General features: G+C 45.8%; 1 protein-coding gene across 4 annotated transcripts; it reads right to left on the reverse strand.

Moving 5' to 3' along the window:
* Positions 1-6,045: 6,045 nt before the first annotated feature.
* Positions 6,046-12,760, reverse strand: CASP8 (caspase 8). Of its 4 annotated transcripts, none has more exons than XM_075711547.1 (8): positions 12,467-12,760; positions 10,836-10,964; positions 9,591-9,729; positions 9,440-9,496; positions 9,036-9,103; positions 8,395-8,530; positions 6,850-7,351; positions 6,046-6,548 (listed from the first exon to the last, which is right to left on the reverse strand). In XM_075711547.1, the coding sequence occupies exons 1-8, from the start codon at positions 12,758-12,760 to the stop codon at positions 6,413-6,415; spliced, it is 1,461 nt and encodes a 486-aa protein (XP_075567662.1). In that variant the 3' UTR covers positions 6,046-6,412. The 4 variants fall into 4 exon arrangements, with proteins under 4 accessions (XP_075567662.1, XP_075567661.1, XP_075567660.1 ...); XM_075711546.1 differs by having other exon boundaries at positions 10,836-10,941; positions 12,453-12,760; XM_075711545.1 differs by having other exon boundaries at positions 9,036-9,142; positions 10,836-10,941; positions 12,453-12,760.
* Between the last annotated feature and the right edge of the window lie 2,879 nt (positions 12,761-15,639).

Here is a 15,639-nt window from a genome sequence, read left to right on the forward strand (position 1 = left end):
TTGCTTGTTACAGTGTATGTGGGACATAGCTGGTACCTGTCTGGGGCATGGTGTGAAGCATCAGTATGATGACACTGATTTGCATTTGCCATGAGGCACATCTACCATAATCAGCACCCTTGTTGCTGCTGGGTTGGGTGGAGTAGGGCAGGAAAAGAAAGCTTCTTAACCTGGTTTGTAGGAAATTTGTAACATGACCTTTCTGCTTTTACAGTTCTATAGATCTTGTGATGACTCTTTGATATAAGTCTTTTTTTGTAAATGGAAAAGGAGTAACCACTTCAAACTTGCACAGGGATTTTTAGCAGAAACTTGTCTGTCAGCAGCGCACAGAAATATTCAGGAACTCCTGGAGTTGCCTTTTGCTCTCTAAGCAAAATCTTACACTTATAAAAGGTGAATTTTATGTAAAATACTATATACGGGTTAATTTTGTTTTTTAAATGAAATATTTAATTTCTTCATCTAAGTATTTATGTTTGTACGTACTTAGCTGTGCCTAGCTAAATAAGGTAAGAGTGAAAGGAGTCGGGGGAGGCAATTTTGCTCTCCAGTGAACTAAGACGGGTATGCCTGCTGTGTATTTGTAACTTCTAGGGAACAACAGGAATGAGTTAATGAAAGATTAGACAGTTTGGTATCAAGAGAGAAGTGTATAGTGTGTCAAAAGTATGTCCATTTTATGTGTGTTTATTGTAGGAATACATGTTAAGTTACAGATAAATTTTTGAAGGTATTACACTGTGTTTCTAACTAGCTTCATTAGATAACTCCAGCCATTGGATCATTCTGTGTGTTACCAGCAGAAGTAGCAAATCAGCTAAATCAGAATTCCTTTGGCAGACCAGGTTTCAGTTAAAATTAAATCTAAAAGCACATTAATTAAATGCATGTTTCTCTTTGGGACACTTCCATAGCCCAACAGTATAAACTGGTTCAGTTCAAACAATACTACGGCTATGTCGAGAAGATTTTTTGTTTGTTTGTTTTCTGTAGGATGATGTATCATCAGATACTTTACACAAGGCAAGAAGAAAATGGAAGAATCTGTATACCATTGTGTTTGTGTGTTTATCTGGTTGGTTGATGCTGTGGTGCAGTGTTGTTGAAGTTCTGTCATGCGTTTATACCTTTGGATGGTCACACACATTTTGTATATATGTGCCTAGCTTGCAGCAACAGGGAAAACTGGTACTTCTTCCAACTTTACTGTTTTGTGCCAAAATGTATATGATCAACTCTTTTGAATAACATGCGTGTTTCTGAGAACATACTCCAAGTTGCGATCATTCTAGGAACTGATTTGGCTTCTGTTGCCTCCCATTAGAGAGGAGACAAACTTGCGTGATTTAAGATAGCTGAGATCCTGCACAAGTGTGATTTGGTTGAGCGGGAGGCAGAACTAGAAGGAATGGAGAGTTGCATTTCAGAAAGGTTCTGTTATCTTGTAGGTTTGAGACAAAAACAGATGCTAGAAAGAAAGGACTTACCCATGCTTGTCAAAGTTTCAAGAGACAGAAGGAAATTCTTGTAGTATTTACCTTTATTCAGATTGGCTTAAACCAAGCACAAATTTATAGCTTTCTAGTTTCACTGGTTTTGATAAACTCAGTGATGCCTCCATGCTCAAAATACCTGTGGTCAAAGTTAAGTCTAGTGGCGTCAAATAGCAGCAGAGAGGGAAGGAGAATATTGGGTTTGGGCCTCAATTGGCTGTTACACAAGGGGATTACACACAATGTTTGAACAGTCTGCGAACTTCATGGTATTTTTTTCATTTGCTTTTTGCACTTACTGTTTCATAGTGGAATGTAAATTTGATAATAAACATGTATAACGTGCCATTTTTCAGTATATTGGTCATCTTGTGTGATTTGTTCCAGATGTCATCTTCTATACTACAGTGTTCTATAATAAACCTAAGATTAGGCCTTTTTTTGCTAAAATTTAGTGATTGTTATAAGGTACACAAGCTTAGTGAGTTGGTATCTGCACAAGTGGTGGCTGTAGAAGCTGAGAAGTTGATTTAAAAACTTGATCAGGCTGTGCTGGGCTGTTTGCTGCTGCGTTTATATGTAAGCAGTTCAAGGTGGCAGATGTGCACTACAAGCTGTGGGCTGACTTTGCACAGTAAATGTGCGATGCTTAAATCTAGAACAGAATGCTTACAGAGTACCTTCTGCTGCAATTTGAAAAGCCTTTTGCTTGAGAATGAAAAACTTCACAAATGAAGAATAGCTCATCAACCTCTAGACAGAATATTTGAATGTGAGCCGCACTTTAAATGAATATGTTCATGTTTTCTGGCACTTTGGGGTTTTATTGTGTATGTCGGCCTTCTATATTTGTGATAAAATGGGGGTAGAGATTGAAACGAAGCTGCTTACCCTTGAAGAGTACTCCCTTTATGTAGGTCTCACTGAAGTTCTCTTGGCACAGAGGTGCCAAATTCTTGCCAGTCCTCTCAGCCTGGGGCTGTGCATACCACCTTCAGTGCAAGCCCCTGCATTCATGGTTCAGGCTGGAAGGTTCTGATCCTTTTCCCCAAAACACTTAGTTCCTTCAGTGGTACAGAATGGGAACAACACTGATTTGCAGTTAACAGATTCTTACTTGAATTATTCCAACAGTTACTGACAGTGGTTCCCCTAGTACTCCTCTTTGCATGACATCCCATAGAACCAAGAACCACCGTTACCCTAAGGTAAGTATCCTGTATTTATTTAGCTTTCTTATTTTTCCAACATGAGAAGAAGGAGAAGGATTTGTACTCTTGTCAGACTGAAGTTGACTTTTCAGCTCAACTTTTCATATGCTGCAGCTTATGAGTTGGACATTTTGAGGAGACATTCTTTTCCCACTGTTCTCTGTAATTGTCACACTTATCCATGGTTAGGCAGGAACAAGCCGCAAGCTAGGACACCAGCATCTGCATTGCAAGAGATGTTGACCAAGTTTTCTTCGTTAGCAAGTAGGTAACTTACACTGTTTCCTGATATTCATTGTATTTATGCACAGGTACTTAACATGTTTGCATTTGTATTTGCATATCCTCAGAACAAAGGCCTGTGTTACCAACTTAACTGATGACATTACAGAAGTGTGTCCCACAGTGGAGAAGCATTACAGCCAAAGGCCGCTAAATGGCACCAGAGGAACATTAGATATTGGTAGAGTTGGGATTTCTGGCTATGCGTTCTCTCTGCATCAAAGCTGTTCATGGTGCATATGAAAATGAATGTCAGTATACAAGTTCCTGTTGAACTCAAGAGATTGCCGCTGTCCTGAAATGCCTGAGCCTGAGGAGTACAGCTGGCTGCTGCTTTGTAAGAGCGTACACACTATGTAAGAGTGTAAGTGTTTGGGGAGGTTGTTTTTTTTTTTTTTTTTTCCCCTTCTTGTCTAGCACTTCAGATGTAGTAAGGGAAGAGACTTGTAACCCCTTTGAAGCTGCAGGAAAAGAGCTAGAACTAACCACAAAAACTCAGGTGTGCCTGAGCAAGGTGCAAGGAAGAGCTTCCTGGAGAAAATAGGTTTATTAAGCCACCTGAATCAATGGGACTTTGGCAATTCTGGAAAGAAATTCTGGAGTGATTCTGCACAGATGAGACTTGGAAACGCCTTGAGCTCCTTTCTTGTTTTCTTTTTAGTTGGTCACACTGCCAGAAGAAAGACTTTTGACAGTCTCCCAGGTGCGAGGGCCTTTAAATAGCATTTTTATACAATGGAGAAGTGAATACAAATAAGGCCTTTTGTGTGGGCTGGAGTCTCCACTTGAAAACACCTGTAACACTTGCAGTTGAGCTTTCGGTGCAGAAATTAACAGAAATTTTCAAATTAATTGGACAGAAAACCTGTGTACTGGTTATGGCTAGGGTACAGTTAATTTTCTTCATAGTAGCTGGTATGGGGCTATGTTTTGGATTTGTGCTGAGCAGTGTTGGTAACACAGGGATGTTTTCATTATTGCTGAGCAGTGCTTACACAGACTCAAGGCCTTTTCTGCTCCTCACCCCACCCCACCAGCGAGCAGGCTGGGGGTGCACAAGAAGCTGGGAGGGGACACAGCCATGACAGCTGACCCCAACTGATCAAAGGGATATTCCATACTGTATGATGTCATGCTCAGCATATAAAGCTGGGGGAAGAAGGAAAGGGGGGGCACGTTCAGAGTTAGGGCATTTTGTCTTCCCAAGTAACTGTTACGCGTGATGGAGCCCTGCTTTCCTGGAGGTGGCTGAACATCTGCCTGCTGATGGGAAGTAGTGAATGAATTCCCTGTTTTGCTTTGCTTGTGTGTGCGGCTTTTGCTTTACCTATTAAACTGTCTTTATCTCAACCCACCAGTTTTCTCACTTTTACCCTTCCAGTTCTCTCCCCTGGTGGGGAGTGAGTGAGCGGCTGTGTGGGGCTGAGCTGCCTACTGGGGTTAAACCACAACCGGTTTCTCTTTCGTTCTGCTGGTGGCTCAGCTTATCTCACACATTCTCATGCATTTCAAGCTAACAAGGAAAACTTCCTAGTTAAAGGACTGCTAAATGCTGTTCATCCCAAGCGAATCGTTAGGAACTGGCAGAAAGGGAACACCTAGCCGAAGTGAGGTGCAGCGTTGAGCTGTCCCCCCTCCATTGCATAGTGTAGTCAGACCCATCAGTAGTACAATAGGCAGATGAGAGCACTGTGCTGTGCAGAGATCTATATGCCTGTGTTTTCCCTACACGTTGCTTTCACAGCTTGCTTCAAGAAGCTAGCAGAGCAGAAGTCATTGGCTTGCAAGAACATTTCCAGAAATCACTGAAGATTAAGAGAGCAATTGCTGAAGAAAAGCTGGGTATTACCAACACTTTGTGCAAAATTCTGTGTAATTAGGTTTATAGTTAAGATATTAGGTTGTCAAATTACCTGAGAATCTGTCTCTACAATCCTAACTGAACCAAGAACAAGATAGCACCAAGGGGAGGGACACAATGTGGCTCTGTGAGCCACAACTGCCTGCCTCCTTCATACGCCCGAGTGTAATTGGTCTGTGGAGCTGCTTAGGGTTCCCTGTGAATTGGCTAGATGTCAGTTGCTTTATAGGAGACTAATTTAGGAGATTGGTAATTGACCGATTTGATTCCTAACTGATGAAGAATTCCTAATCAGATTCCTAACTCATATAATGAGGAGTTTCCTAGTAAGACAATGAGGGTGTTGAAGCACTGGAACAGGTTGCCCAGAGAGGTAGTGGAGGCCCCATCCCTGGAAACATTGAAGGTCAGGTTGGCTGGGGCTCTGAGCAACCTGATCTGGTTAAAGCTGTCCCTGCTCACTGCAGGGGGTTGGGCTAGATGACCTCTAAAGGTCCCTTCCAACCCAAAGCATTCTACGGTTCTAAGACCTTGTTTATGGCATGCATTAAATCTTGCTGGAAAATCCCCCCATTTTTTTTATACCACAAACTCCTGAGAAAACTAGTTCCTTGCATAGCCAACTGTTTGTATTTGCTGTATCTTTTTCCTTTTGATTCCTAGGAAAAAGTTGTCTATGTGAGCAGGATGTCAGTCAGATGCCTCTGACTTCAGAATCTCTTGGCTCACTTAACTATTGTCAACAGTGCAGACAAAAGAAGATCCAGCCTCCCTCTGGAAAGAAAAGGGAACTGTGAGAGTTTGGTATTTCTGCTCTGCCTTACCCCTAGGTGGATCCACAGTGTGACAGGCAGGATAGTTAGTGTAGCAGGGGAAGAAGGGAGCCCAGGATATATGCACAGAACTGGAAGTTGCTGAAGAACACAACTGACTTGTAAACACAGGATAGCTGGGCATCTTCAAACATGAAGCTGTACCCGAGTAATTGATCTTCACTGTTAAGACTACTTCATGCAGAGGACACTCTGAAATGCAGGTCACAGCCACATCCTACTGAGGATGCTGGAGGTCAAGTGCTTGACTCTTCCTTGAGATGTACCAAGACACTAAAAACGAATGATTTTTAAGTGGTGGGGAGAAGTAACAAAACACACTGATGTGAGCTGATGAAATCCTATAAAATCACACCCCCCCCCCCTTTATTTTGCAAAACTTAGGCATAAAATACATAAGGCTTTATAACAGTCGTCTTAAAATTTGCATTGGAAAGAACCTTACTAAAGCAACAGAAACGTGGTACAGCTGATAAGAGGACACCGAGAGTATTTTAGATACCAAACCATAATACAGAGACCAGCTCAGAGTGCTCTCAAGTATAAGGTGTCATAAATATTAACACTAATTTCTCAAGACTTTTGCTCCTCAGCTGTATTTTCAATAAAAACATTTGCTCTTCTGGTAAGAGCAAACACTGAAAGTCTGTTACGTTTTACCAAATTCTTAGCTGATACCAGCCCATTCCAGGCTGCTGCAGCTCCCTCTGTCATGCAGTTCCCTCCCATTCAGGTGACAGGAAAGATGAGCTTTTTCCTCAATGTGAAACTGGGCTGTGGCATCTGCTTCTCTGCATTCGGCTTGCAACTCTTTCTGCTCACCTCTTGATTCACTGCTGTCAGGATGGTGAGAATATCTTCTCCTCTGCAAAAACACAAGTACATTTTGTAGCAGGGAGGCAGTTAACATCAGAAAAATTACCACATTCTCATATATCTTGATCTATACCAGTGCTAACGGCTCTTGTTTTAAACAGGCTTCAAAGCAGTTAGCTAAGCTGCTTCGAACAATCTGCATGGTGTTGCTCTGTCCTACATTACTGTTTTCACTCTGAGCAAGCACTCCCATTGCATATCATCTACCTCTGCATCCAAATCAAACTCCTGTCATGCAGAAGGAAAATACAGGTGTTGCCAAAAAAAGCAGCTTATGGAAACATAGTTACCGAGGACAGCTGTACTCCAAGTGCTGGCACAATGCCTGTATGTACCAGGTCCCCTCCTTTGCGCTTCTGTAGGAAACATAATCTTGCAGGGTAGCCATGCCCAAGAGGAAGTCTGCCTCTGCAGGGATGCAGTTGAGCTGAAATCTTGCATCTGTTTCTACAGAAGAATCTTGCTCTCCAGAATCTGTTTCAATGAACACACCTTTCTGGCAAGCCTCACCTTGGCAGGCCTGAACAAAAAAGACTTTTGGTTTTCCAGCAAGTGAGTGGCAATTCTGTCCAGTGAAAGAAGTGGTCAGTTCCTGGATAGGTACTTCCTGCCCATCAACACCATATATAATGCCTTTTTTCCCATGAGACAGGATACAGCAAACAAAACAGTCTTTGTCCTTGTGGTCTTCGCACCGGTAGATGTTCACAGTCTTACGGATTTCCTCTGCGGTGAGGTCTCTATATTCTCTTACTGTAAAATGAAGCTTACTAAAGACACTGCTCAGGGCCGCTGGAAAGTAAACAGAAGGGGAATTGGAGCTGTTTCATTATATGAAAGTAAGTTGGACTCTGCAATTGCAAATTGCATTTCTAGAGATAAATGATCCTTTTTTTTTAAATCCTGCAACAGTACTATCCAGGTAGTAGTTCCTGCTCTGAAAATAATCTAGTAGTCTAATCAGTAATCATATCGCTCCTGAGTTCCCTCAACTCTCAGTAAAAGGCTTCCTTGCAGTAGTGCTGTTTAGTATTGCCTGTCTGGAAAGCATGCAGAACTATTAAGAAAGCTGTATCTCTCTCCCTCACCCACTTTACAGCTAGTCCCTTCATCTCTCAAAAGGCACTAAACAGTGCAGTTGCTTTACCTGAGAAGGCACTACCCATTTGGGTAGTACCTATGTCACAGGAAGAGGCACCTTGCACTCTGACTTTTGAACTAAGTTGGAGTTCAACTCAATCAGGGAAGGCCCATTGATGGATCTGATCTCCTGGCATAGATGAGTGTATTTGCACTGTCTCACAGACCCTAAGAACCTGCAGTGAGCTATGCTGCTGCTGCAGGACAGCCTGCTAAAATCAGGGCCCCTGAACAGCAAAGTAATCCAGTCCTTAAATTCCAACATCCTCCCTCACCTTCCCTTCCCCTCCCCGCCTCCCCGCCCCCCCCCCCCCCCCCCTAAAGTTGGATGTTAAACAACTAATGCCCAATTCTGGTTCAGCAGCAAATCTGTTTCTGATTCTGCATATTTCAGAAGTAGTATGCATAAGGCTGACACAAAGCTGGCCTAACTTGTAAAGTCCAGGCTGAGGTTGCTGCTTAAGGTTGCAGTAAACTCAGTAAAATAGCAAAATGCTAGTGAATTGTTCCGAGTCAGCCAGTAAAAGCTTGATGAGTTGGTTAGGGTTTGTCAGCACAGGAAACAGAGCCAACTCAGCCACTACAACAAAAGTATCCTAGAAAGGGAAGATTGAAATTCAGACCTTTGGTACAGAAGAAGAAACAAGGTTTCTATTTTTGAAGATATACAAACTCATCTTTAATGTTCACTGTACCTGCATCCACATCTGTCCCATTCCGATCCTTCATGTTTTTGGGTTCTGGCACTGCTTCCCTGGCTTTTGCAAAATTGTGATTATTCAGGATCAGGCACACTCCACGGGGTTGGCTAGTCATTTTGTAAGCTTCAAGCTGTTGAAAAGGAAGACTACTAGTGAAACTACTGCACTCTCCTCCAGGTGCTTCTCAGCCCTTGCTAGTGGCACAGCAGGGTAAAGAGCCAGCTGGCCTTCCTCTCTAGGCAGCTTTCCCTATACAGCTTTGCTCCCAGGACCTGGCAATGCACTGCCCCACTGCCGTGGGGAGTCTGCACACACCATGACAGCACCCCCACCCCCAAGCCACATCATCACGTTCAGCCCAGATGGGCTTCTCCATGCCCAGCCATCTGCCAACTGCGTATTTCCTGGTATAATAAACTCGGCCTATCTCGCCGCCCTTGCAAATGATTCTGAAGTTTCAACACTGCAGCAGCTGCTGCCTGTGACTTAGCTTCAGAATAAAGGATGTTACAGAGTGCTGCATTCTTCTTTTTCTAGACAGTGCTTTTAACAGTTGGGCTTATAATAACTGTTCGCCTCAGGGAGGGATGATCTAAGACAAAATGATGATCTTTCTAAGAAACAAACTGACTTACCTGGGAAGATTCATTCCAGCTGCCAGGAGCATCAGGTGCCACAGATGACGCCAGCCATCTGGCATGGCCTGAATACAGACAAAAAAGTTTAAGTACAGAATGTAGCACTAGAGAAAGGAGAGAAGCGCTGTTCCTATTCACTGTCTCCACAAGTACCTCCCAGGGTAAAACTGTTCTCTGAAAACACTGAATTGTGGTTGAACGGCTGTTCCTGTTAGCTATAAGCCACTAGATAATCAATTAAAAGGGAGTAAAATGTATTGTGATCAGTCAGTAAGTAACTGGACACGATCATTTTTTAGAGAGGCACCTGTGTAAAGAAGTGAGATACAAGTGGTGTAGAGTCCAAAAGCTGAAGAAGAGCAAAAAATCTGAGCATCAGGTTTTTTGAGAGTTTCAATTACCTTCAGGGCCTCCTCTGCTGCCCCTCTGTTCCTCTGCAATGAGCATCTCTTCTTCACCTGAAAAGCATTCATTATTAGTCCTGTATGATACTTATGTGTCACTTCAAGAATAACTATGGGAAAGAGGCCTTTTTGTTTTGTTTTGTTTTACCAAATAGGTTTAATTCATACTCTTCAATTCTCTTCAACAGGCTGTAGTTAATTGCTTCACAGAGATTCTTCAGGATACTTAGGTTGTCTTCTCCCAATATCCCCTTCTTCTCCATCTCAATGAAAACGTCGAGCATTGTCTGGGTAATCAGAAAGGTAGTTTGCTCTTAGGGCACATCCATGCTGCCACTGGGAGGGAAGTTGCAGCATGTGCATGTGCACCTAAGCTTTAATGTACTGACAGCACATGCGCTCCACAGAGTCAGTCCAGCCGACTGGTAGCTCAGCTGAGTCCATTAAACCTAGTTCAACAAAACCTACAAGTACTGTAGTACAAACATCTTCTCAAAACATACTCATTTGCCTTCCGCAGCTCAGAGGTGCCGAGATCTAATAAGATCTAATCCAGGAGATCTAATGGTGATCATACAGGAATATATAATGTCATTTTTAATGACTGCTTTCATTCATTTGACTTCTAGTGGCTATCTTGTGCACTTCATTGAAACACAAGAATCGCTGTAGCGACCATCTTGAGCAATGGTGAAAATGGGTATAACCATGCAAGTATGGTGTAGAGATTGCAGAAGCAGGAGGGGACCTAAGGGACGGAAACTCTTGCCGAACAGTGAGGGGCAGAGCACAGTGGTCACCCCAAGGATTTACTAGAACAGCTATCACTAGATGGTCACAGTCTAAAGTACCCAGCAGTCAGAACTGCAGGCTGAGATAGCATAAGAACAGCTGTGTGTCCCGCAAAGCTATTTGCAAACTCCAGGCTCTTGGGCCTTAGCCTTGGTAAGGATCTGCTGCTTAGAGCCGTATTTTCTGAGTTCGGAAATAAAAAGAACAAAAGCATAAAGTAATAGCCACAATGGGTGATTTTCTGTGTTTGATAATCGCTTAGAAAGCGGCCAAAAGAAAATTGGTTGGGCAAGATGAGTGAATGTGCTCATCAGTCTTCCACTGATCAAAGCCACGGAGTCCCCTAATCCCTGTATGGTGCTTGGACATGAAGGCCTCTGTGCCTGGGCAGGGCTTGCCCATGCTCTCTGGGCTGTGCCACTGCTGCAAAAGCTACACATAACATCAGCACAGACAAGTCCTATATGCACCAGAGAGCCTATAATCCCTTTCCAGGTGCACCATAAGAAGAGTGACACTCATTCCCCTCGTAGCAACCCAAATGCCTCTATGGATTATAATAAACATTTAAAAAAAAAAAAAAAATTAAAGAAATTCTTACAGTCTTATGGTACAGCCTGCATTTTGGTAATTCTTTCCCCAAAAGAAACTTGAAAGACTTCAGCTCATCTTCGGTGATATCTTCTGACAGCTGAAAGAGCAGGTATCTAGAAGACAGAAGTGGAGGACACTGTTTCATCATGTTCCCAAGCACATCCCTTAGCACAATTTAACACCGTACTGTTCCACTGCCCCCTTCGCCCTCCCAGCCACAAGCACATATCCCCTTTTTTCCTTTTTAAATGGGGGGATGTCAGTCCCAAGACAGCCTGAAGTCAAACCATTTGCGGCTGCAATTAAAAAGATCTCAGTTTTCAAAAAATCAAAACGACACTGACGCTTTCTGGAGTTGAGAACAGACAGAGAAGGACTTGGGGGTACTGGTGGATGAAAAGCTGGACATGAGCCAGCAATGTGCGCTTGCAGCCCAGAAAGCCAACCGTATCCTGGGCTGCATCAAAAGAAGCATGGCCAGCAGGTCGAGGGAGGTGATTCTGCCCCTCTGCTCTGCTTTGGTGAGACCTCACCTGGAGTACTGCATCCAGCTCTGGGGCCCTCAGCACAAGAAGGACATGGACCTGCTGGGGAGGGTCCAGAAGAGGGCCATCAAAATGATCCAAGGGCTGGAGCACCTCTCCTGTGAGGACAGGCTGAAAGAGTTGGGATTGTTCAGCCTAAAGAAGAGAAGGCTGCAAGGAGACCTTATTGCGGCCTTCCAGTACTTAAAGGGGGCCTACAAGAAAGATGGGAACAATCTTTTTAATAAGTCCTGTTGTGACAGGACAAGGAATAATGGATTTAAACTAAAGAATAGATTTAGACTAGACATAAGAAAGAAATTTTTTACAATGAGGGTGGTGAAGCACTGGAACAGGTTGCCCAGAGAGGTAGTGGATGCCCCATCCCTGGCAACATTCAAGGTCAGGTTGGACGGGGCTCTGAGCAACCTGATCTGGTTAAAGCTGTCCCTGCTCCCTGCAGGGGGGTTGGGCTAGATGATCTCTAAAGGTCCCTTCCAACCCAAAGCATTCTATGATTCTATGACTCACACCCAGTCATTTACTGCACCACTCGGCACCCAGGCAAGGAGGCCTTTGGGGGCTGTTAAGCATTCCAGAAAGGCGCAGCTTTAGTCTTCTCCCTTTTACCGCACAGAAATTTCAACTTTCCGTATGACTTGTACCTCCTTTCTCTTGGAAGATGCTTGTGTGCTTCCCAACCTTAGCCTGGTATTCACATCGTCGGTAAAATCTTACCGCGACCATAGGAGAAGGGCGGCCGACCCCAGAGAGCGAGCTCCCGGGTGAGGCTCGGCCCGGCCGCCGGCGGTGTGAGGCCCCCGCCCCGGCCCCGGCCCCGGCCGTGTGAGGCCCCGACCCCGGCCCCGGCCCCGGCCGTGTGAGGCCCCGGCCCCGGCCCCGGCCCCGGCCGTGTGAGGCCCCGGCCCCGGCCCCGGCCGCCGGCGGTGTGAGGCCCCGGCCCCGGCCCCGGCCGCCGGCGGTGTGAGGCCCCGGCCCCGGCCCCGGCCGCCGGCGGTGTGAGGCCCCGGCCCCGGCCCCGGCCCCGGCCCCGGCCCCGACCCCGGCCGCCCGGCCCACCCGCGCCGCCGGTCGCTCACCTGTAGGCCGACACCTTCGCCCTGCCGGGGATCTGAAGCTCTCTCTCCATCTCCTCCTGGCTGGAGCCCAGCTGGGCAACCAGGAGGTCGATCCGACCGATCCGGTACAGCAGCTCCTTCACGAAGGACAGGTTCCCCGCCTCGATCATGCCTTTCTCCTGCAGCGCTTCGAAGAAGTCCTGTGCCCTCTGGATGGCTTCCAGCTTCCTCATGGGGACGTGCTCCAGGCTGAGGAACTTCAGAGCCGCCAGCTCGGCCTCGCCCAGCTCCTCGCTGACCGCCAGCAGCCGCGGCCTCGGCAACTCCATGGCCCCGCGGCGGCGCCGGCCCCGCCTCAGGGCAGAGCGCGCTTCCGCCCGCCGCCGGGCTGGGGCGGGCAGGAGGCGCGCCGGCCCCTGGGAGCTGTAGTTCCTCCTGGATGCCTAACTTAAAGAAACCAAGCAAGAAACTTTACTTTACTTAACTTAAAACCTGCGCGTCTGCCAGAGAGGACTTCTCTCAGACGCGTTTTAGGCCGCCTCCGTTCGCAGTTAGGAAGCACTGGCTATTCTTGAGTCCATTCTTGAGAAAACTGAACCTACGAGCGCAGGTCTAAAGGTCTCCCTCTGCCCGGGCCTTTCCTGCAGTCGCCTCTCTAGTTTAAAGGCACTCACAGTTCATTGCCATTTCAATACCAACAGATAAAGAAGCTCATAACGCCACTGACTCGACTTCCTCCTTGCCAGCCTTTTGGGGCTGCTGGCAGGCAATGCAGCACACTCGATGCAGGGGTTCGGCCCGGTACCCTAACAGCCACCGGCCATGGAACCAGCTCCCTTCCCACCCCTCCCAGGTTTACTGAAGACCCTTCTAGCTACCCACCCCTCCCAGGTTTACTGAAGACCCTTCTAGCTACCCACCCCTCCCAGGTTTACTGGAGACCCTTCTAGCTACAGGAACAGGCTCGCAGGAGCACTGCGCGATGGCGTAAGACCCTGGGACGATGCACCACCTCTGATACACCTTCTGGTGCAGCACTCCCAATAGATGCTATTTCACAACAACAGGAGGGAGGAGGGAAGAGGTTTTACCAGTTGGCATTTCATCTTTCTGAAAACAAACATGAACACCCTCGTGCTCACCTTGAGCGGGAGAGCCACCCTCAGAGCATCCACACTCTCCAAATAAAGAAACAGGGTTCTTGCTAAGCACTGATTTAAAACCAGAGTCCCTTCCCCCCAGAACACAGGAAAAAAAGTGTTTTGACAGTACATTAAGCAGAAATCTTCACATTGTTATCACAGAAGTGGCTTTTCAATGTTCAAAACCCTACAAATGATTACTGCATGTGTGGCAAGCTGGGTCAAAGGTGGAAGTAATCTGAATATGGTAAGACACATTTTAACAGCCCATGAGCTAACATGCCCTCAAGCTATGTAAAAACAAGCTCTTCCTAGTAAATAGACTGAAGGAGGTATGGATCCTTCTCTTTGCACTGATACGACTGGACAAATCAGGCCTAAACACAAAGTGGCTACACAAATATAAACTACTGTAAAAAACCTAGGCCAACGTCAGAAGACACGTCCAGAATAATGTCCCACCTAGCTAGAAATTTATTAACGGTTGGCACCCACAAGAGCCAGCCACATTTGGGGCCTGGGGAATTCCTGTGTCTATCAATAACAGAACAGATACAGTAACAAGCAAAGGCACAATTGCAGAAAGGACACACAGAAATGAGTATCTGGGAATTCCCAAAGATGTCAACTATATTTGTTAATGCATTGCACACAAGTCATTGCAGATTAGACATGCCATTCTCTGTTCATAATTTGACACACCTCTTGTTGAGAAGAGGCAGATCTGAATAATTTCAGACAGAATGTGCCCATGTTAGTTAGGGGTCATAATAAAAAGGGTAACCAGCAAGGGCTGAACACCCAACAACTCCCGAGAAAAATCTAGCTCTGGACTCCCTGATGGATAGCTTAATCTCCTAAATAGTGTGTATTTATTTCCACTTCTCCCTGGGCTTCAAGATTTCCTGCAGGAGATCTTACAGATCACAGACATAGCCAACAGTTCAAGTAATCAAAACTCTGCAGTACCTGCATTTCACACCACTTTAAGAACTAAGAGTCAACCCTTATACAGGTGGTGGGAAAACACATACTTACAGCAGCCCGTGCAATGGGAGAAGCTGGCAGCAAGCTGAACCCAGGCAGGCTCCTCACACGTACTGCTAACGCCTCCCAAGAGCAGCACATTCACAAGTCACCCTAAAACCATGACGGTGGAAAGAATGACGAACTTCCCACAAAGTTGGGTGTAAACAGCTCTTTGGGGAACTGATGTTAAACTGAACGAATAGGTAGCGAGATGCAAATGACTGGGCAGGGATTCATGCCACTGAATAACCTTATTTCTGCCTCTGCAGCTAACAGCCCTCCCCAACTCTTCCATGCACTTCCCTTTTCAAACAGAGTGATGACTCTGATCTTGCCTGCTTTCAGCTTAAGCCTGCAGGACTTCAACTCACCAACTTTGCTTTCTTACCAACCTTCTGACTCCACTTTCTGGTGGCAGTGCTTGTGCTGGCTGAAAACAAAACAGAGAATTGAGTGCCAGGATTGCTTTGCTATAGCATTTGGCCTCCCAGCCAGCGGCTGAAGAAAAGGGAGGACAGGCAAAGTAACTATAGCTGAGGGCCTTCAGAGAGAAAAGGCAATTGCCCCTCACCATTTTCCAAGTTGTGCTACACAGGAAAAACACAGTCAGAAAATTGCAGATCTGACTTCCTCCTTACCTGTCAGTTCTGTGGGAGGGCCACAGATACATACAAAACATATTAGCCACCATGCCATAGGTGTGTGTGTGAGCGTGCTTTGCTCAGAACCATAAAACTGAAAGTGTGTTTTCTCCTTCCTTGATCGCTGCATGAGCCACATAGAGATTCACAGTACAGCTACTTCCTGCAGCCCTTTAGAGGACTTTGACGGAGTTTTCTCTCCCTTCTAGTAGGTCTTCATCAGCCCCTACTAGCCATGGTGGTGGCCTGATTTTAACAGGTAGAACAAAATACCATGCCAATTTAATGACAGGGTGTGACTGACCACCACACACCCCCCCCCCCCAGTGGAGGACATCTCAGAGGAGAAGGGCAAAAACCCCAATGATTTTGGGGAAGAATGTAAAGAAAGCTCAA

Source organism: Pelecanus crispus, chromosome 5 (genome assembly GCF_030463565.1).
Source record: "Pelecanus crispus isolate bPelCri1 chromosome 5, bPelCri1.pri, whole genome shotgun sequence".
Taxonomy (NCBI): domain Eukaryota; kingdom Metazoa; phylum Chordata; class Aves; order Pelecaniformes; family Pelecanidae; genus Pelecanus; species Pelecanus crispus.